Below are 22,206 nucleotides of genomic sequence, written 5' to 3'. Positions count from 1 at the left end.
ATTAGATTATCTTAAAACTATCACTGTAATCCCAGCACCTTCAGCCATCCCTAAAGCTTCCTAGAAAGCTCCTCCAATTATCTCTCTCTCTTTCTCTCTTTCTCTCTCTTTTTTCTCCAACTTCTGTTAAAAAGATCCCAAGCTCGTCAGATGGACTCCCGGTCTCCCTCATCTTCCCCCCCAGCGAACGGCCACAAAGCCGGGCATCAGTCTGGAGGTCACGACCCTAGGCAGCATCCTCTCTCTTCCTATCTCCCCATCCCTCGCTCCCCTGCTGTTTTTTTAGCGAGCCCCGCTCGAGAGGATGACACAAAAAAAAAAAAAAAAAAAAACCTGCTAATCTTCTTTCAGAGGTTGGCTGGAGTTGGCTGGCTGGCTTCTGCGGCTGCGGCAGTGGCTGATTGCCGGCAATCAGCCCCTGGGCAGACTGTGATAGAGAGGAGAGGATGGAGGTGGAGAGATAGACAAGAGGGAAAAGGTGGAGTGTTAATCCGGCTCCCCGGGGCGCCCCCGTCACTTTACACGATTAAAAGAGGCAGGGAGAGAAAAGAAGAGAGATTAATAGACACTTGTTTGAGGCAGTTTGCTTCAAGTGGCTCCTGTGGAAGAGTCTTCCTGTGTCTGATCGTCACGTGTGCGTGTAAAAAAAAAAAAAAAAAAAAAAATAATAATAATAATAATAAGAAGAAGAAAGGCCGAAAGCTCAGACGGGTTGCCAAAAAAAAATAAAAAATAAATAAATATCCTGCTATTAGATTTTGTTTCTGCCAAAAGAATTGAATTTCTGGAAAATAGAGTAGCCGATTTGGAGCAGTATTCCCGAATAAATGATGCCAAATATTGACTTATTTACAAATAATATCATTGAGGCAGTTTGCTTCAAGTGGCTCCCATGCGTGTCTTCCTGTTTCTTATCATAACGTGTGTTAAAAAAAAAAGAAGAAGAAGAAACAAAGTCCGAAAGCTCCAACGGGTTGCCAGAAAAAAAAAAAAATCCTGCGATTAGATTTTGTTTTTGCCAAAATAATAGATTTTCTGGAAAATAGAGTAGCCGATTTGGAGCCGTATCCTGAAGAAATGATGTCAAATATTGACTTATTTACAAATAAAATCATTGAGCTCTTGGAAAGTAGTTATAAAGTAGTTATAAGGTAGTTATAAAACAGCTTTTTTCTGCGTGTGGATTTTAATATTGATTTCATTATTGTTCATTTCTCCTTCTCGCACTTTGACCTTTGTGCGTTTTGTGAAAAAGAAAAAAGAGGTAACAGAAAGGCCGAAAGCTCCGACGGGTTGCCAGAAAAAAATAAATAAATAAATAAAATAAAAAATCCTGTGATTAGATTTAGTTTCTGCCAAAAGAATTTAATTTTTGGAGAATAGAGTAGCCGATTTGGAGCCGTATCCCGAATAAATTATGTCAAATATTGACTTATTTACAAATAATATTATTTAGCTATTGGAAAGTAGTTATAAAGTAGTTATAAAGTAGTAATAAAACAGTTTTTTTTTTCTGTGTGGAGATTTTAATATTGATTTCGGTAATGTTCATTTCTCCTTCTCGCACTTTGACCTGTGTGCATTTTGTGGAAAAAAAAGAAGTAACAGAAAGGCCGAAAGCTCCGACGGGTTGCCAGAAAAAAAAATAAATAAATAAAATACAAAATCCTCCGATTAGATTTTGTTTCTTCCAAAAGAATTTAATTTTTGGAGAACAGAGTAGCCGATTTGGAGCAGTGTTCCCGAATAAATGATGCCAAATATTGACTTATTTACAAATAAAATGATTAAGCTCTTGGAAAGTAGTTATAAAGTAGTTATAAGGTAGTAATAAAACAGTTTTTTTTTTCTGTGTGTAGATTTTAATATTGATTTCATTATTGTTCATTTCTGCTTCTCGCACTTTGACCTTTGTGCATTTTGTGGCCTGTAATTGCTTTGCTAAGTGCTATAAGTGGATTTGTGATCGTGCACTGTGCCACACTGAACACTTACAGGGAACTGAACACTGATAGGGCCAGTATTGTGAAACGGAACAGCAGAAAAAAAAAAAAAAAAACAGAAAAAAATTAAACAAAGTATGAATCTATAAAGTCTTAGATAATAAATGTCATAAACAGCCTTTCCATGAGCGTACACACGGAACACACACACACATACACACACACACATTCACAAACACTGTCACGCCGGTATCGATGGCGCTGTAAAAGCCGTCAATAAAATACCTCAAAGCATTCCTTTATCTGTGTCACCGAAAAAAAAAAAAAAAGAAAAGTAAAAATAGGAGGAAAACTTGCTCTGTGAGTGTGTGTGTTTGTGTATGTATTTGTGTGTGTGTATATATATATATATATATATATATATATATATATATATATATCTGTGTGTCCTTTGTGTTATGAAAGAGCCAGTCAGGCTGAGAAAGAACAGAGAACAGAAGGGAAGAGAAGAGAAAAGAAGAGAAAAGAAGACAAGTGGAGGGGAGATCTTGGGTATCTGTTGACGCAGGAAGACAGCGAGAAGAGGACAAAGAAAGTAAATAAGAAGAAGAATAAGAAGAATAAGAGGGTTGTGGTGTCAGTGACAGAGAGTGTGTGTGTGTGTATATATATGTGTGTGAGGGTGTGTGTGTGAATGTGCGGCTCGGGTGTTGGGATTAAAGACAGGGTGCATTCCTCTTCTATCGCTTCCTCTGTTAATTAGAGTGTCATAAACCCACAGTGCTCACTTTCTCATTCAACACATTCCTTACTGCCGCAATATAGCACTCCATTCCTCCATTCCGGGCCTAGCAACCGCATAAACACACACACACACACACACACACACACACAGTGTACGCTTATATAACAATAAAACAATTCAACTGACATGATCAAAGATTTGCTTTAATTATAATGAGAACGTTTTCTGATTTACTGTTTTTTACTGCCTGTAATTAGTGAGCGTTTCGTTGTATTGACATTTTGGGTTTCGATTCACATCAGGGCAGCACAATATATCGTTTCAGTCTTATCATGTTGGATTTAGTTCGAGCAGTATCAATCTACAGGGCTTGGACAATAACAAGTGGACAAGTGAAAATCCTGTCATTTTAGTGTGGAATTTTAGGTTTCATGGCTAAATTTTGAGCAGCCTGGCTGCCAATCTTCATTAATTGCACATTATTGCACCAGTAAGAGCAGAGTGTGATGGTTGGTTCAATTGCAAAGCACACAACATTATGGGAGACATACCAGAGTTCAAAAGAGGACAAATTGTTGGTGCACGTCTTGCTGGCGCATGACGTGACCAAGACAGCAAGTCTTTGTGATGCATCAACAGCCACGGTATCCAGGGTAATGTCAGCCAGCATACCACCAAGAAGGATGAACCACATCCAACAGGATTAACTGTGGACGCTGTAAGAGGAAGCTGTCTGAAAGGGATGTTCGGGTGCTAACCCGGATTGTATCCAAAAAAACATAAAACCACGGCTGATTAAATCACGGCAGAATTCAATGTGCACCTCAACTCTCCTGTTTCCACCAGAACTGTCTGTCGGGACAATAAATTAGCAGGACTTGGCACCCTGCCCACTCTGCCAAAAGTACCACCAATTGGTCTTATATAGTGTTTTCAAATTTTATGAGACATTTTCTAACTGAATTACTGAACTAAAGTAACTTTTCTTAATGATATTATTTATTTTTTTTAGATGAATGGACGTGTAGAATTTCTGTTGAGCCATTGCGACACCATAGAAAGTCCCATTAAAAATGGAAAAAAAAGCAAAAATGCTCATTTAAAGTGTTTTGCTGGCCTTTGCAGCTGTTTGCTGTCCTTTGAGAGCTGCTGAAAAAAAAAGGGAGGCAATTGTTAAAATGTAAATTTGAGCTGGCTTAATATCGTATGTTAATTTCCCCCTCTCTCTCTTTTGTTTCAGCCTGTAAGGTTGGCTACTACAGGGCCTTGGCTACAGACGGCAGCTGTTCAAAATGCCCACTGCACAGCTACTCCGTCCGGGAGGGATCCACGTCCTGCACCTGCGACAAAGGCTACTTCCGCTCCGAGACCGACCCGGCCTCCATGCCCTGCACTCGTAAGAACTCGCTTTTTCCTGCTACACTCTTATACAGACTAATACAGAGTGGTTATAGTGTTCAGAAATTCATACAGCATTCATTTATACACATCCAGAGTCTGGCTTTACACCCATATTGACTGTTTATATTGATTTACTGTTGCGTGTCTTATAAGCAACTGCTATATACAGTAAAAGCCTACATGTTATTAAAGGTGCAGTAGCAATAAGACTTCTTTCTCCCTCTGTATATATGTTAATATACTAGTGCATCTCAAAAAATGAGAATATCATTGAATATAAATATCATTTGGAGAGACATGTCATCTGCTGGTGTTGATCCACTGTGTTCTATCAAGTCCAAAGTCAGTGCACAGTTTTTTTTTTTTAACCTTAATGGAGATGAGGATTTAATTTTCCAGCACACTGCCCAACACTACCAAAAGTCTTTGTGATGTATCAAAAGCCACGGTATCCAGGGTATTGTCAGCATACCACCAAGAAGGACCAACCACATCCAACAGGATTAACTGTGGACCAAATGTACAACAACACTACCAGAAGTACCACCAATTGGTCTTATATAATATTCAAATTGTCTGAGACACTGATTTTTTTAGGTGTCAATTAATAATTACCTGAGGCGTTCATTAAATATTTAACGATGTGTATTAATGTCATAAATCCAGTTTCTTTTTTTTTTTTGTGACCCAAGCCAATACAAGCATGATCCGTCCACCCCCATGCTTAACAGTTTTTTAGTTTTTGCATTTAGCATCACTTAGTATCACCTAGTTAATGTCAAAGTACAATTAAGTATATATATATATATATATATATATATATATATATATATATATATATATATATATATATATATATATATATATATACATCAGTTACATACTTATATACATATACATATACATATACATTATAATAATTAATTAATTTGTGTTGTGATGCTCATTGCTATTTTACACCTCGTCGCATAGGGCGTGATTTGTTTGGATAGCTTTTTTTTCCCGTAATAAATGACATAATTGTTTAAAAATGCTTTTTTGCATTTAATTATGTTATCTTTTTTTTAAGTTTAATAGTTTAAAGTTTAATAAGTTTATTAAAGTTCGTTTAATAACCTGGAAACTGCAAATACTATTTTAATGGGACTGTAAGGGCTATACTTTAAACATTGTCTGATTTCCTCTTGTAAAATCATTGTATTGTATTTATGTATTTATGATGAAAAAAAAAAAAAAAAAACAGAGCAGACTTTATTCAGTTTCAATACAAGCTGATTTATTGAATTTTTTCCTTCGTCTTCAGTTGATATCTTGGTCATACTTTATCCTTTCCAAGACTTAGTGCCTCCATCATCTGCACCAGCTCCTCCATCTCTCTCTCCTCCTGCTCTTTCTCCTTTACCCCCTTGACTTCTGTCTCGTCCTTTTTCTTTTTCATCTCCTTCTTTCCTTCTTCCCTCATCTTTTCTACCTCCTTCTTATACATGTCTCTTTCTTTTATCATGAGCTCCATCTTTTTCTTGTCGTTCTCTCTCTCCTCCCTCATCTTTTCCATCTCCTTCTTCTCCTTCTCTTTTTCTTTCATGCAGGACTCCAGGAGAAGTTCTCTTTTGTCTTTCTCTTTCTGCTGAAATGAACAGTATATACAGTAAAATAAAATGGCAATAGAGTCCCAGGATGTAGATGTACATGATACAAAGTGTTTTTCCAGTACAGATAAGTACATATACAGATCCTTTACCTCTCCTTTCTGCTCTCCATCTTTCTTCTTGCTCGTTCTCAGCTTCTCTCCTTTCTTAAGCTGTTCGATTTCGAGCTTCATCTTTTGTTTCTCCTCCTTCCATTCTTTGGTCGCCACAGTCCAGGCCAGCAGGATTCGATCTCTTCGTTCATCCTCCTTTTTCTGGAGCAGCTCCATTGCTTTCTGGAGCTCTTTCGAGTCCTTTAGATAGATAGATAGATAGATAGATAGATAGATAGATAGATAGATAGATAGATAGATAGATAGATAGATAGATAGATAGATAGATAGATAGATAGATAGATAGATAGATAGATAGATAGATAGATAGATAGATAGATAGATAGATAGATAGATAGAAATGAACAGTATATACAGTAAAATAAAATGGCTAAAGAGTTTCAGGATGTAGATGTACATGATACAAAGTGTTTTTAGTACAGTACAGATAAGTACATATACAGATCCTTTACCTCTCCTTTCTGTCCTCCATCTTTCTTCTTGCTCGCTCTCAGCTTCTCTCCTTTCTTCAGCTGTTCAATCTCCTGCATGAGCTTTTTTTTCTCCTCCCTCCATTCGTTGCTCGCCACAGTCCAAGCCTGCAGGATTCGATCTCTCCTTTCATCCTCCTTTTTCTGGAGCAGCTCCATTGCTTTCTGGAGCTCTGTCGAGTCCTATAGATAGATAGATGGATGGATGGATGGATGGATAGATAGAAAGAAAGAACAGTGAAATGAACAGTATATACAGTAAAATAAAATGGCAATAGAGTCCCAGGATGTAGATATACACGATACAAAGTGTTTTTCCAGTACAGATAAGTATATATACAGATCCTTTACCTCGCCTTTCTGCTCTCCGTCTTTCTTCTTCCTTGTTTTCAGCTTCTCTCCTTCCTTCTTCAGCTGTTCGATCTCCTGCATGAGCTTTTTTTTCTCCTCCCTCCATTCGTTGCTCGCCACAGTCCAAGCCTGCAGGATTCGATCTCTCCTTTCATCCTCCTTTTTCTGGAGCAGTTCCATGGCTTTCTTGACCACTCTAATGCTCCTTGGGTCCTTCACCTCTTTCACCTGCTCTTCTTCATCTTTCTTTATCCTTGTTTTCAGCTGCTCTCCTTCCTTCTTCAGCTGTTCGATCTCCTGCTTGAGCTTGTTTTTCTCCTCCCTCCATTCGTTGCTCGCCACAGTCCAGGCCTTCAGGATTCTATCTCTCCGTTCATCCTCCTTTTTCTGGAGCAGCTCCATGGCTTTCTGAACCTCCACCATGTTTATCGGCTGCTTCTTCTCTTCCGCCCGCTCTTCATCTTCCTGCTTCCTCTTTCTCAGCTGCTCTCCTTCCTTCTTCAGCTGATCAATTTCCTGCACCAGCTGCTTTTTCTCCTGCTTCCATTCGTCACTCAGTTTGAGCCAGGAAGCCCGGACTCGGTCTCTTCTTTCCTGATCTGTCTTCTTAAGCAGTTCTATCTCTTTCTCATGGGCCTCTTTCATTCTCTTGAGCTCCATGGTCAGGCCCTCCAGGTCTTTCGCCATGGTTGATTCTGTATTCACAGTATTCATAGTACTCACAGTATAAAGTAGATGAAAAAACTCTCTGTCTCTTTGTCTCTCTGTCTCTCTCTCTGTCTCTCTGAATAACTCTCTCTCTGTCTCTGGATAACTCTCTCTCTGTCTCTGGATAACTCTCTCTCTCTCAGTGCAGTTCAGTCGCAGGTGCAAGCAGAACTGATCACTAGAGTTCAAACTCAGGATCTTATTCACCCTCAAAGTTCCAAATTCTGTGACATCATCGCGCTGCTGCTGCTGCACTGAAGCCGCTGCCACGGCAACCGTCCACTCTCAAATAGAAACTGACCACATTTGAAATCATAAAAACATACATAGTAGTTTTGACTGTGAAATAAGTAATATAGATAACAGTGACAGAAAGTATGTATATATTGTGTATATGGGCCATTCCAATGAATAGTTGCAATTTCTGTCCCCATAAAATTACATGTATAAATGTTTACACACCAAAAATAACTTTAAAATACATTTTGTTATTAAGCATAGTGTATAGTCTTGTACATTGACTGAAAATATGCCATAAAAAAAAAAAAAATATATATATATATATATATATATATATATATATATATATATATATATATATATATGTATATATATATATATAATATATATATACACACATATATATAAATGTATATATTATATAGAAATATATTTATTAAAATCCTTTAGAGATTCATATAATTTTTTTTCACATTGTTGTGTGACTCCAAATCACATCTATGCTATAAATACAAATATATAAATATCAATATTTTTTAAAATAATAAATCCATAATATTTAAGTTAAAATGTACGTTTTATTTGTGTCCCTGGGTTTCACTCAGTCCTGTTACCGTAACACCATGATTACCCTATCTGAAAGACCTAAAATATAATGATCACTAGACAGTGTATTCCTCAAAAATATAACTATATTAATAATAAAAATAATAAAAAAATATATATTTTTTTTGTGCAGATAAATACAGTTAGAATAAAATGTGTTATTTACATTGTATTATTAAGCATAGTGTCTTGTATATTGACCTAATTGCAAAAGTGAGAGATGTAAAAAAAAGGTTAAAAAAAAGTAAGAGATGTAAAAAAAAAGAAAAATAATAGTATATAAAAATCTATAAAAAAAAAAAAAAAAAATATATATATATATATATATATATATATATATATATATATATATATATATATATATATATATATATATATATATATATATATACTACTGGCAACATTGAAAAAATAACATCTGTTACACTCTCTACTATAAACTGTGTCTTTTTTTTTTTTTTTGCATTGTTGTGACTTCTAATCCCATCTATGCTTTAAAAATATATATATTTTTCATGATAAATCCATAATATTTAAGTTAAAATACACATTTTAGTTGTGTCCCTGGGTTTCACTCAGTTGGCTTATACTTTAATATTCACTTTAATATCTATATTAACTAAATGATCATTCACTCTACACAAAACAATCAATCAGACCACAACTGTGGCCACGGTGGTTTACTTAAATAAGCTCCGCCCCATGCACTGACATATTCTGGCAAAAGCACGACCAGATAAAAACATAATTATTACATGATTACATATTAGAGCAGCGCCGGTGTGCATGTGCGTGTGTGTGCGTGTGTGATCTGGGTGTGGAAGACGTGTGTATTGGTCATTTAGGGAAATACGGAACAAATCGCAGCGTTTAGTTGCCAAACAAAGGACGATTCCGTATTTTGCGGGACTGATGGCAACCATGCGGCTAATGCTAATACTGCTCCAGCCTTGGTGCTGGAGAAACTTCACTGAAACTCACCCTTTTAGAGTGGCAGAGGAACTTTATTGCTCCTTAATACCTGACTGGTAGAATTCATACATAAGGTGCGCTGGATTATAAGGCACACTGTTGATTTTTAGGGGAAAATTAAAGAATTTAATGTGCAGAAAATTTATTAAGGTATATTTTGTAAATAATATTATATTAAATACAGCTGGTGTTATGATATCCAGCTTTTTCTTGTTCACATTTTTTTTCCCTCAAGCTCCCTCTCTCTCTCTCTCTCTCTCTCTCTTTCTCTCTCTCTCTCTTTCACACACTCTCAAACACACTCTTTTCCTCCTCCTCCTCTCGTTCTCTCCCTCCTTCACTTTTGCTCTTTAACCACTTCTCTCGTATCTCCTGCTGTCTCTCTAAAAGCCCGGGCCGCGTACTCGACACCGGCACACCACACGAGCTCTGGCGAAAGACTGTGATAAAGAGAGAGAGAGAGAGAGAGAGAGGGGGGGGGGGTTATGTAGAGCTGACCCCTTTACGCTTACCCAGCAGAACCTCTCTCTCACCTTATCGTATTAAAATGCGGCGAAGCCAGCCGACTTAATCAGCCGCTGTCAATCACAGAGCCGGTGGCACCGCGCCACCGCAGAGCGCGCTCGCTCCGCAGACTGGCACCGGCGCTCCCTCGCCGCTAATACAGGTTAAACAGAGTTTAAAGAGTGCTTACACCCGACTCGGGGACAGGAGGGAGGCCGTATAATCCACACCCGGGGTCAAAGTGCTTTAATGATTTAGCAGATCCATACAGTGCTTAAAAAAAAAGTTTAAAAAGTCCTTAAACGGAACATTAAAATAAAAAGTACAATTTAAAAAATGCTGTTTTAAGCCCCAAAACATCAATCCACTCTAGATAGGCCTGTACATATAATGTGCGATAATTCGATAATGTAATTATTGTGACAGGACTAATCCATCTTCATGCTTAACAGCTTAGGGAGTTTTTTTATGATTTTTTTTTTTCCTCTAATAAAATTCAGCATACCTTTCAAATACACTCCAAACGGAGCCTCAGATCGAGAGAGTTGTGAGAGTGTAAGTGTTTGGTGGAACTAAGAGATTTAGCGTATTTATAACGCATACTTAAAATCCTTTTACTTAAAATTGTCCCGAAAATAATCAGTTATTCTTATGTATAAATTGTATCAGTCAGGTATTAAGGAGCTGTAAAGCCCCTCCACTAAAGTACAGGGTTATACAGGAGTTTTAGTAAAGTTCTCCAGCACCAAGACTCGAGCAGTATTAGCATTAGCCGCTAACAATGCTTAGCGCTAGCTCTTTTGCTGTTCAGAGGTGAGTGTTATCAGCCTGTATCCTGGGAGTTTACTGTATTAAAACAAGCTACATGGCAGGAATCGCTAGCTAATATCACCCTGGCTTACCGGAACACTCAGTTCCAGTTTCCTTTTCCAGTGTAGCTCTGGAAAGGCAGCATTAGCCGCTAACCATGGCTAGCCTTATTGAAAATCTGTAAATCTAAGCTTATTGTAAATAATAGGAAGTGCTTTTACATTTTCAAGAGAGAAATCTGTGTAGATTAACATTCAGCGCTTGTTTGTTGCCTTTTAAAAATATATATTAATATAGTTTTGTTTACTTAGCTTAGCTTAGATTTATTTAGCTCCTGAACCAGAAGGAAAACATGGCGACACCCCTGTTCCTTACTAGTGTTGCGTAATGCTTACGTATGAAAAATAGAGACCAGAAAAAAAGAGGTTGAACTGCTTGAATTTTTGCACCAGGAGTAAAGGCATAAAGTTATCCAAAAGCAGTGTGTAAGACTGGTGGAGGAGAACATGATGCCAAGGTGCATGAAAACTGTAGCTTTTAGATATTACGTATTTGTATAATTCTGTGTGAATTGAGTTTCCTGTAATTTTAGAGTTGCTCTGTCTTTGGGGAAGTGCGTTTATGTATGTGTGTGTGTGTGTGTGTGTTGCTTCTGATCATCGTTGTGTGTGTGCGTGTGTGTGTGTGTGTGTGTTAAACAGGAGGCAGCAGCAGCGAGGGCAAAGCAATTAGCATTAATAGGATTCCTATCAGCCACTCGCTCACTTATGGAGGTGTTGATCCTCTCTTGCTCTCTCTCTCTCTCTTTCAGGGACAATGTTTGAGAGAGAGAGATAGAAAGAGAGAGATAGAGAGCAAAAGAGAGAGAGATAGAAAGAGAGAGAGAGCAAACAGTGCGGAATGCCTGTGGTGATGGTTTGTCGTAAACTTAATTACGCCTAAATTCAGCATCAGCTGGTTTACAGAAACGCCACAGAGAAAAACACCAACACACAATTCGCACAAACATATACACAGACACACACACACACACAAACACACACACACACACACACACACACATTTAAAGACGAAATAAAAGGGCATGCGGGTATCTGTGCATGCCCTCATTTCATTCTCTCTCATTTTCCCATGCAGAGTAAACACTGACCTCAATATGCACATATGGAATGATTTTAATGGAAACCCAGCCCACAGTTAGTTTTAGCTCTGGCAAAGGAATTAAAAAAAAAAAAGAAGTCTCAAAGACCCCCCAGCTGCACATTTCACATTTCCCTTAATCCAGCATGTGTCTCGTTTAGTTGTTCATAGTACTCTGATGGATTGAGTCATGGGTTCAAATATTAGCTGCGCCTCAAAAACCTCAAAGCCTAGGCTGCAGCCAAGGAGGGCTGCGTTTCTCGGACGCTGTGTCTCAGAAGGCTGTTCCAAAGTGAAGAACACTTAGTATACAGCTGAAAAATGCAGCCAGACGCAGCTGATGTATCCTTCCAAAAAAAATCTCTTTACATGTACATGAAATGGAAATGTGGTGCCTTTTAAATTATGAAGCCTTTTAAGGCTTGTAAGTAGGGCTGCAACTTATGATTATTTTGGTAGTCGACTAATCTGATGATTATTTTTTAAGTCGATTACTCGATTAGTCAACGATTATTTACGCTATGTCCTCAATGTCAAATAAAAAAAAAAAAACAGTAGAAACAGCTGAACATGTGGTTTAAAAGGCATTTAAATGTGTAGGTTTTGTTTAAAAGTGGGAAGTACATTATTTAGTAGTTTAGTAAGTAAATATGTAATCTGTTGTGTCTGGGCACTTTTGGAAACACACAGTTGAATTGAGGTGAATTTAAACTTTTTGAGTTAGCCAATTACTTAACTCCCATTGCGCTTCTGTCCCTAGCCGTTTGTGTAACGCAGTACTTTTTTCAGTACAAATTAACGATTAATCGACGAAGAAATTTGTAGTAGACAAATTTAAATAATCGACATTGTCGATAATATCGACTAATCGTTTCAGTCCTACTTGTAAGTTCTTTTTTCCACTACTAATCTGTATTTGTTTCTTTTTCATTCCTCCAGAGCCCCCGTCGTCCCCTCAGCACCTCATCTCCAACGTGAACGAGACATCCGTCAACCTGGAGTGGTCTCCCCCGGCGTCATCAGGCGGGAGACAGGATATGACCTATAATGTGGTGTGTAAGCGCTGCGGTCCGGATGGTCAGCGGTGTCAGCCGTGCGGCAGCGGCGTCCATTACTCGCCTCAGCAGCTGAGCCTGCGCTCCACCCGCGTCTCCATCAACGAGCTCCAGGCGCACACCAACTACACCTTCCAGGTGTGGGCGGTCAACGGGGTCTCCCAGCAGAGCCCCAGCCCTGAGCAGGCCGTGTCCGTGACGGTCACCACCAACCAGGCTGGTGAGTGTTTGTTCACGTGTGTGTGTGCAGATTGAAAACCTCTGGAATATAACTAAGACTAAAGATGGATGATCACAAGCCATCAAACCAAACTGAACTGCTTGAATCTTTTAACCAGGAGTAAAGCAGCATAACGTTATCCAAAAGCAGTGTGTAAGACTGGTGGAGGAGAACATGATGCCAAGATGAAAACTGTGATTAAAAAATAGGGTTATTCAACCAAATATTGATTTCTGAACTCTTAAAACTTGTGTATGAATATGAACTTGTTTTCTTTGCATAATTTGAGGTCTGAAAGCTCTGCATCTTTTTTTTTTTGTGTTATTTTAGCCATTTCTCATTTTCTGCAAATAAATGCTCTAAATGACCATTTTTTATTAGGAATTATGTTGGAGAAATGTTGTCTGTAGTTTATAGAATAAAAAACAATGTTAATTTTACTTAAATTAAATATATACTTATAAATAGCAAAATCAGAGAAACTGATTCAGAAACTGAAGTGTTTTTTTTTTGTTATTATAAGTTAAATCAACTTATAATAACTTTAGAGCTTAGTCTGTTGCCATTGGCAGCTTTTTTTTTTTTTTCATTGGCTTCTGGCACAATATATTGGCTCCATTGTCTGGGAAACTATACTGTAATACACCAATAAGAGTCCTTGGGCAAGACTCCTAAGACTAGATTAATACATGAAAAAATAAATAAAACCATACAATAACAAGAGAATTAGAGCATTTGTCCTCACATGACCTACACATCACATTACACGTGACATATTGAGACGTGAGATGTGTGGTATAGATGTAGCCTACAGCTATATGACCTCATCAAATACCAGGACCGTGATTTGGTGTGAGACTGAAGCTTAGCATGCTCCGCTCTGAACCTAAATCACCTCAAAGAGCCTTCAGAGACCTTCAGCTTTTGCCAGCATGATCTTTTCAGGAATTTTAGCTTCACGGTTCGTCACATGAGCGTCAAAAGCTATCGCTCTGACGATAACCCGAGCGTGCCTTGTGTTAACGCTAGCGTGCACTTCATCCCTAGAGTACGTATGTGTATGAGTGTGTGTGTGTGTGTGTGTGTGTGTGTGTGTGTGTGGTGGACATGGAAGCAGAATGGATGCTGGACACGCTCCATTTGTTTGTACTTGAAGAGTCTGTAAAATTTTACTAGGTGTTTAATTTCAGGCTGTTGAAGACGTGCGAGGCAGGAAGGGGCTTTGTGTCTGGCTCTGATGTCTGAGTCATAGTGTGTGTGTTGGTGTGTGTGTGTGCTTTTTTGTGTCTTGAAACAATCAGGGCTATATCGTAGAGTTTGCTCAATGCACGTTGCGATGCTTATTGCTATCTTACACCTCGTCAGCAGTCTATTTTCAAATATAAGAGCGCCACTGATTTATTAAAATCCTGACAACAGTCAATAGTCAGCCAATCAATTCTCTCTTAGCCAAGCAGTACCGTGTGTAATATGCGCCCTCACTCGTTACATACACTTTGCACTGCACAAACCCGACTTTTACCTTAATAAATAATAAACAGAATAAAGAATAAAATAAAAAAAAATTGCTGTTCCCTTAAATGAGCTGCTAGTTTATCTTCTATTAATTGAATTTTCTGACCGTTTGAGGTTAAACGCAAAAATAGAAAATGGAATGTAAAAAATCATTATTTTTTTTTATTTTTTAATGTAGTGCAGTGTAGAAGAAATAAGTTTTCATCCGAGGTCAGTGTAACGTTTAGCAGTTTAATTTTCTTATTGTATTAAGATAAATTCGAAATGAAGAAGGAATGAGTTTTCAAGAAAAATAAAAGTTGAATGTTTTTTTTTGTTGTTTTTTTTTTTCTTCAGATTTGTCCAATTTTGTATCTTGTAACACAAGATCCAACTTGCAAAATGCAAAAATTTAAAAATCAGAAAATATTATTATTATTATTTTTTTTTAGTTTTTTTTTATTCTGAAATTAGGATTGAAAGGGGCAGAAATAAAAAAAGAAAGATTAAAGAAATGGATGAAAATGTATTTCCAATACACTGCACCACATCCCTTTTTTCTATTTGTTGTATTTAACCTTCAAACGGTTAGAAAATGTAATTAATAAACGTTACACTGACTGCGCTGTTAAGATACAAACGTGCCAAAGTCAGAGCTCACCCGGTTCTTAAAGGGAATGACGACTGGCGCACAGATTGAAACACCTTACACCCAAAATGCACCCATGATTAATTAAGAGTTAGAGAATTTCGAGCCGTATTTTTTGCGCCCTCACGATACCAAAGACACACGACACTCCCTGTCGTTGCGTCTCTACATTTTCGTACTAATAGCAGGCACACCTGTCCTGGTGCACTTCATTCAGCCGCTCCCCCACTTCGACCCGTCTTTCCCAAGCCTTTACGACCCGCTCACAGCTGGACTTTTACAGCCCCTTCCTAAGTGTCTTAACTGCAGATGTCAGATCAGCTTCCCTGGCTTAAGCTTTGGCTGTATGTATCTGTGTGTACAGATAAGCTGAGAGTGATCTCAGGTGAGGAGAGCTAGGTAATATCTAAAGCAGCCTGAGCCAGCACAGCCCCAGGGGCCTGGACTTAATCCTCGCCTTGGCAGCGGCGCGGCACAATTGATAAAGCCGTATAGATTACAGATAAAGCTCGCGCTCGCTACATTACTGTGTCAATAGACTCGCCGAAGTAATAAAGTCCAGTTATGAGGGAAATAAAAGCCTTTACACTGAAAGCTAAGCAGTCCTGCTGTTAAAATGGACAGGCAGGGTGTTATGTATTGGAGAATGCAATATATCAGGGGTATATTCACAACTTCATGCTGTACTCATACCTGAGTTGAATCATACATATGGCACACCGGATTATAAGGCAACACTAGTAAGGAACAAGGGTGTCTTAGCAGCTGATTATCAACTCTTAGGCTAGTACACGTCGTTTAACAGAACTACGCTGAGAAACCTTGAGTGTTCCAGTAAGCCAGGGTGCTATCAGCTAGCAGTTTGTCCCACGTAGCTTGTTTTATTATGGTAAACACGCAAGCTACAGTCCAATATACTCACCTCTGAATGGCAAAATAACTAGCCCTGTGGTTAGCGGATAATGCTAATACTGCTCCAGCCTTGGTGCTAGAGAAACTTTACTGAAAGTCCTTTAAAACGCTGTATTTCTGTACTTGTGTCTACCTGACTGGTAGAATTCAATCATAAAGCGCACCAGATTATAAGATGCACTGTCGATTTTTCTAATTCTAATATTTTAAGTGCACCTTATAGTGCAAAAAATATGGTATACTGATTAACAACTATTTAACAATCACTATTTAAAAAAAAAAAAACAGTGAAAAGACTAATAGCAAAAGAAGATATATATATATATATATATATATATATATATATATATATATATATATATATATATATATATATATATAAATATATATATTTATACAGGATAATGCCTGATTTATATTTTGTAGTATTTTCTTTTACAACACACTCGATCTCCCTCCTCCTTCACAAACATTTTGCCTAAAAAGCTCAGAGATACGAATGGTACATGGCTAGGATAGTAACGTTAGCTTGGATAACTTAGCCTTAGCATTTGTTTGTTCACTCACACGTCTCTACTTGAGTGCCACTTCCGAGGTACATTTACAATTTAAATTTGTGTTGCTGAGGTAAATGTTTCACTAAATTAGCACTGCTGAAGTGTGTTTATGATTGGAATAGCACTGCTAAGGTACATTTACCACTAAATTAGCTCTGCTAAAGTACAAGTATGATTTAGAATTGTGTTACTGAGTTAAATGTTTCACTAAATAAGCACTGCTGAAGTACATTTATGAATAGAATAGCACTGCTGCTTGGTTTGTCTGCTGACCAAAAGGGCATTTAGGCAAAAATGGCCAAAATAATTATTGAACTGTTCGTTTGTTCAGTTTAAATTTTGGACAGTTACTTCTTAGTGCATCCCTTGTTCTCGCAGGTTCTCTCCACACGACAACGCAAACATATCTCCCCGCCTCTGTGGTGCTTTTTAGCTTGGTGGCGCTAATGTGTTTGTCTTTCTGTGAACTGGAACCAGAAACAACTAGAAGAGGCAGCGGAGGGGGAGCTTCTCGCTACACTGAGGCTTTATTCTCAATGTGTGTGTGTGTGTAAATGTGTGTGTGGAGGGGTGTGTGTTTTTGTTCATTTTTTTTTCTCTCCCTCTCTTTTTCCAGCTCCCTCTCCAGTTACCTCCATCCAGGCCAAGGACATCACCAGGCATGCTGTGTCTCTGGCATGGCAGCAGCCCGAGAGGCCTAACGGAGTCATCCTGGAGTACGAGGTCAAGTACTACGAGAAGGTGAGGAGATGGGAGGATGGCTTTGGAAGGTGCAATCTAGGGTCAGAACCAATCAGCTTGCCTTTACGCTGCCAGCAGGGCGGTCAAGCAGCGATACATCAACTACTAAAAGAAAAAGAGAGACAGAAAGAGAGAGAGAGAGAGACAGAGAGAGTGGTAGGGCCATCTGGGAGGAAGGGTAGTTCAAGCTACAGCACCAGCTGAAGCAATCAGAGCGACCAGCATGAGGTCGAGCGCACCGAAAAAAAAACAAAAACAAAAAAAACACACACACGCAGGGAGTTGTGGGTAATGTAGTCCCAAACCGCGGTGAAGGTGAAGGTAAAGGCCAGTGCCTGGCGGATGGAGAGACAGCATGGGGTAAACTCGGGAGGAAAAGAGAGAGAGAGATGGAGGGAGGGAGGATGACTCTCTTCTCCTCTCCTGCTGAGCTCTCTCTCCTCTGCCTGGTCGAGTGATTACAGAGGAGCCATGGTCAGATTCCATCCTGTCGCGCACTCTCTCTCACCCTTTCCCTCTTTCTCTTTCTCTCTCTCACTCTCACTCTCTTTCACATGCTCTTTTACAGAGAAGCCATGGTCAGATTCCATCCTCTCGCGCTCGCTTTCTTTCTCTCTCTCTCTCTCTCTCTCTCTCTCTCTCTCTCTCTTTTACATGCTCTTTTACAGAGAAGCCATGGTCAGATTCCATCCTCTCGCGCTCTTTCTCTCTCTCTCACTTTCTCTCTCTTTCACATGCTTTTTTACAGAGAAGCCATGGTCAGATTCCATCCTCTCTTTCTGTCTCTCTCTCTCTTTCCTTCACTCGTTCTTTCGCATGCTCTCGCAAAGAAGAGCCATGGTCAGACTTCATCCTCTCTTTCTGTCTCTCTCTCTCTTTCTCTCTCTTTTTCTATCTTTTTCTTGCATGCGCTCTCGCAGAGGAACCATGGTCAGATTCCATCCTCTTGCTCTTTTCCTCTCACTCTTTCCTTCACTCTTTCTCTCAAATGCTCTCGCAAAGAAGAGCCATAGTCAGATGGCCAGATTTCAGCCCTCTCTTTTTCTTTCTCTCTCTCTTCTTCTCTCCTTCACTCTCTCTCTCGCATGTTCTCCACAAAGGAGACATGTTCAGATTCCATCCTCTCGCTTTTTCTCTTCCTCTCTCTCTTTTTCTCTCGCATTCTCTCTCACAGTGAAGCCATGGTCAGGTTCCATCCTCTCACTCTTTCTCTCTTTCATTTACTCTTTCTCTCGCAAGCTCGCTCATAGAGGAGCCATAGTCAGATTGCATCCTCTCGCTGTCTCTCGGTCACTCTTTCTCTCTCTCTCTCTCTCTCTATATCTCTCTCTCCCTCTCTCTCTTCCTCTCTCTCTTACAGAGGAGCTATGGTCAGATTCCATCCTCTCTTTCTGTCTCTCTCTCTTTCTCTTTTCTTCACTTGTTCTCTCGCATGCTTGCTCAAAGAAGAGCCATGGTTAGATTTCTTACTCTCCCTCTCTCTCTCTCTCTCTCTCTGTCTCTCTCACACATGCTCTCTCACTCCCAGAGTCTCTCTCGCTCCATCTTCCTCCCTCACACAGAGAGGCTAGTGTTGGGCTCCAAAAGCTACAAGCTGAACACTGGGTAGGAACATGGAGGAAAACACGAAGGAGCGAAACCCCTCAGTTTAACCGAGTGGCTCTTGTTTGCTCTTGCTTGCTTTGGTGCAGATCTGAGCCCGTCCTAAGTGGTTCGAACGTGGAGATGAGGCAGGGGGATTTCTACACAAGCAACTTCAGGTTTCACCCACGGGAGAGAGCTCAAACAAAGATGGCCGCCTTGTTTTTTTTCCGAACAACGTGGCTGTGGTTTCGTCCTACGAAAGCTCTCCCTGTACTTTTCGTGTCAGACCTTTAGCGAAATCTCCTTTTGTTTGATCGCAGCGTTTCATCAGCCCCCGGCTCCAAGCACAACAAACCGCCACAGACGCTCAGTCATGTGGGATCATCTTTTCTTTAAAAGGTTCATCTTTGAAATAAGGGTTCATGCAAACACTCCCCAGTCTGGCCAGTCCATATGTGGTGTCTGCGGGTCTGTGTAAACTTTGTGTCGCTATATTTAACCCTTTAGAACCCTATTTTTTGGTAGTTTAGTCAGTTGAACATCCTTTAATCTCTTGAATATTGCAAATATTGCAAAAAAGTTTACATTTTCATTTACATTTTGTGGCATTTAGCTGATTTTCTTACCCAGAGTGACTTGCAGCTATGGATAAGATGGGCCAATGTAGTGTTAGGAGTCTTGCCCATGGACTCTGATTGGTGTAGAGCAATATTGTCACACAGATTGGGATTTGAACCCAGTCTCCCACATGATGTTTTAGCTCACTGGCATGTGGTGGAGTTATCCACTGTGCCACACCAACCAGTATTTATAGGAGACGGTACCACCTGTCAGATTATTATTATTATTATTATTTTCTAGAAGATCCTAGACCACTCAAATTTGTTATGATTTGATCTGTAAATATTAAAAAAATTTTGATATTGGCTTTACTTTGGCAATGTTTTGATAAAAAAAAACGAAACTACCTAGAGCCTGTAATTTATTTAATAAAACAATTCACAATTTTCAGAAATTTTATTGAGAAATGTTAGTCTAGGGTGTTTTGTGTTTTTGAGCTGAAAGTGCACCAGGAGTAAAGGCATAAAGTACATGCTGCCAAGATGCATGAAAACTGTGATTAAAACCAGGGCTATTCCACCAAATATTGATTGATTTCTGAACTCTTAAAACTCTTTTGTTCTTTGTTGTTATTTCAGCCATTTCTCATTTTCTGCAAATACATGCTCTAAATGATAATATTTGTATTAGGAATTTGGGAGAAATGTGGTCTGTAGTTTATAGAATAAAACAACGATGTTCATTTTACTCTAACATAAACCTATAAATAATAAAATTAGAGAAAATGATTCAGTATTACCTGATCACTGTAAAAACAAGGAAAACACCAAATCACTGCAATAAATGAGCCTTTAAAGACATTTTCTTAATAACTGCTAATCAGACACAACCCCTTACTTACTTTACCTTTACACTGGACTAATTACTGTACACTATTTGTATTGAAACGGCAAGTGGTACAGTGCTTTTTTTTTTTCAGCACTAAACAGAGAGTAAACAGAGATTTACCATTTTATACTTCTAAAGGTCTTTCTATGAAAGACTTTCTATGAAAGGGATTTAAATAAAAGCTGTTTTTAATTGAGGTGGATTTTTTTTTTAGCCTTTTTGAGCTTAAAAGCATTAAAAAAATGAAAACTACTTTTGCAAGATTTGCAAGCCATTTAATGTTCGCCTGCTTCCTCCCTCTTCTCAACAGGATCAGAACGAGCGCAGCTACAGGATAATGAAGACGTCATCCCGCAGCGCCGACATCAAAGGCCTGAGCCCACTCACCTCCTACGTCTTTCACGTGCGCGCTCGCACCGCTGCGGGCTACGGAGAATTCAGCGCCCCCTTCGAGTTCATGACCAACTCAGGTGCGCTTTGAATGTTTATATGTGTGTGTTTTTGTGTTGTGTGCTCACGAGACACCGATGCACGGCTGCACAGACACGGCACAATCCTTTCTCTGTTTCTCTCTCAGCTGGGAAGCAGCTGATGTATACATAATTACAGACCTCCACCCAACAGATAGCGCTTTTGTTTGCCTAGTGCTTCTTTATTTATTTTGTATTTTTTTTTTTGCTTCTTTTTTTAATTGCCACTTAAAGAGAACAGACGACTGCGGCAGCACACGGAATTCTGGAGAGACGAGAAAGGGAAAATGGTTTGAGAACTCGCGGCGCGCAACTCGCAACGGGGCTCATAACGAACAGAAAGATTTATAACGAGTCTTATTAAACAAGGCTCTTTGTTTGTGCGGAAATGAGCCCGGGGATTCCTGGACCAGCAAATCTGACGCTACACCCGCGGGAGAGAAAAGCCAACAAAGATTATTATTTTTGGTTGAGTGTTTTCCAGCGGTTCGTTCTTAGTTGTAGAGCTTAAGGTTTTCACACCTAAAAAGTTTGGACCAAAGTTGATGCCATTGTTACGTTACATCGCCCTATATTTGGGAGAAATTGGGGTTTGTTTGAAGAAGAGCATCCATCTGACAATGGCGTCTTGTCAATTCATGGTTAAATTTTCCAAGGATTCATTCATTGGTTCCATTCAACTGCTAATATTAGAACATTACTACCATCAGCACCATCTACAAGTAAAGAACTTGAGATTAGTTCAAATCCACCAAATGAATAAGCTTGTCTTGCACAGAAATGCCTTTAGAACCTTTTTTTCTTGTTTTTTTTTTTTTATTTCGTATTTATGTGATGTGATTGATAATTTCCTGCTTTAACTTTCGCTAATTCGTCAGAACCTCAAAACCATCCAAAAAAACGTGTTTCCAAACTGCAATCCTAAACTATAGTTAAGTTTGAGCCAGATTAATAGCACTTCTTTTGGTCAAGCCAGATTTATTTTATCTGTCTTGCACCTAAAATCCTTTAATTGCCCCCAAAATCAACAGTTCACCTTATAATCTGGTGTGCCTTATGAATGTTCTATGAATTCTACCAGTCAGGTATTAAGGAGTAGTAAAGCCACTCTGCTGAAGTACAGAGTTATAAGGGCAAGATTTCAGTAAAGTTTCTCCAGCACTAAGGCTTGGTGCAGCAGCATTAGCATTAGCCGCTAGCTCTTTCATCGCTCAGAGGCAAGTATATTGGACTGTATAGTCTGTTTGTTTAGCCTGTTAAAACAAGCTACATGGGAGGAACTAGCTGATAGCACCTTAAGTTACCGGAACACTCAGTGTTCCTCAGTCGAGGGTTATCGGGCGGCATTTAAATGTGCATACTGCTAGTGGCTAATGCTAATGCTGCTGCACCAAGCCTTAATGCTGGAGAAAGTTCACTTAAA

The 22,206-nt window shown here is 39.1% G+C and overlaps 2 protein-coding genes across 6 annotated transcripts in view; one reads left to right on the top strand and one right to left on the bottom strand.

Annotated features, from left to right (window-relative positions):
• The window catches only part of epha4a (eph receptor A4a), a 73,267-nt gene that overhangs the window by 30,143 nt on the left and 20,918 nt on the right, over positions 1-22,206 (top strand). For all 4 annotated transcript variants that reach the window (XM_007228673.4, XM_049481999.1, XM_049482000.1 and 1 more), the window contains exons 4-7: positions 3,929-4,084; positions 12,592-12,927; positions 17,156-17,280; positions 20,624-20,783. In XM_007228673.4, the coding sequence (XP_007228735.2) occupies positions 3,929-4,084; positions 12,592-12,927; positions 17,156-17,280; positions 20,624-20,783 (777 nt within the window). The remainder of the gene's footprint in view (positions 1-3,928; positions 4,085-12,591; positions 12,928-17,155; positions 17,281-20,623; positions 20,784-22,206) is intronic.
• LOC103021839 (golgin subfamily A member 6-like protein 22) lies at positions 5,245-7,541 on the bottom strand. Of its 2 annotated transcripts, none has more exons than XM_049482014.1 (4): positions 6,673-7,541; positions 6,304-6,504; positions 5,831-6,031; positions 5,245-5,713 (listed from the first exon to the last, which is right to left on the bottom strand). In XM_049482014.1, exons 1-4 carry the CDS (start codon positions 7,384-7,386, stop codon positions 5,405-5,407), a joined length of 1,425 nt encoding a protein of 474 aa, XP_049337971.1. In that variant the 5' UTR covers positions 7,387-7,541; the 3' UTR covers positions 5,245-5,404. The 2 variants fall into 2 exon arrangements, with proteins under 2 accessions (XP_049337971.1, XP_049337970.1); XM_049482013.1 differs by having other exon boundaries at positions 5,248-5,716; positions 6,673-7,539.

Source organism: Astyanax mexicanus, chromosome 8, assembly GCF_023375975.1.
Source record: "Astyanax mexicanus isolate ESR-SI-001 chromosome 8, AstMex3_surface, whole genome shotgun sequence".
Lineage (NCBI taxonomy): Eukaryota > Metazoa > Chordata > Actinopteri > Characiformes > Acestrorhamphidae > Astyanax > Astyanax mexicanus.
The sequence above is the reverse complement of the archived record's forward strand: the minus strand, read 5'-3'. Positions and strand labels throughout refer to the sequence as shown.

Bases quoted from the DNA above. Each gene is read 5' to 3' on its own strand.
- LOC103021839 (XM_049482013.1), bottom strand. From the start codon at position 7,386: ATGAATACTGTGAATACAGAATCAACCATGGCGAAAGACCTGGAGGGC. The intron at 6,505-6,672 runs GTAAAGGATCTG...ATCTATCTATAG, and splicing joins ACGGAGAGCAGAAAGGCGAG to GACTCGACAGAGCTCCAGAA. The intron at 6,032-6,303 runs GTAAAGGATCTG...ATCTATCTAAAG, and splicing joins ATGGAGGACAGAAAGGAGAG to GACTCGAAAGAGCTCCAGAA.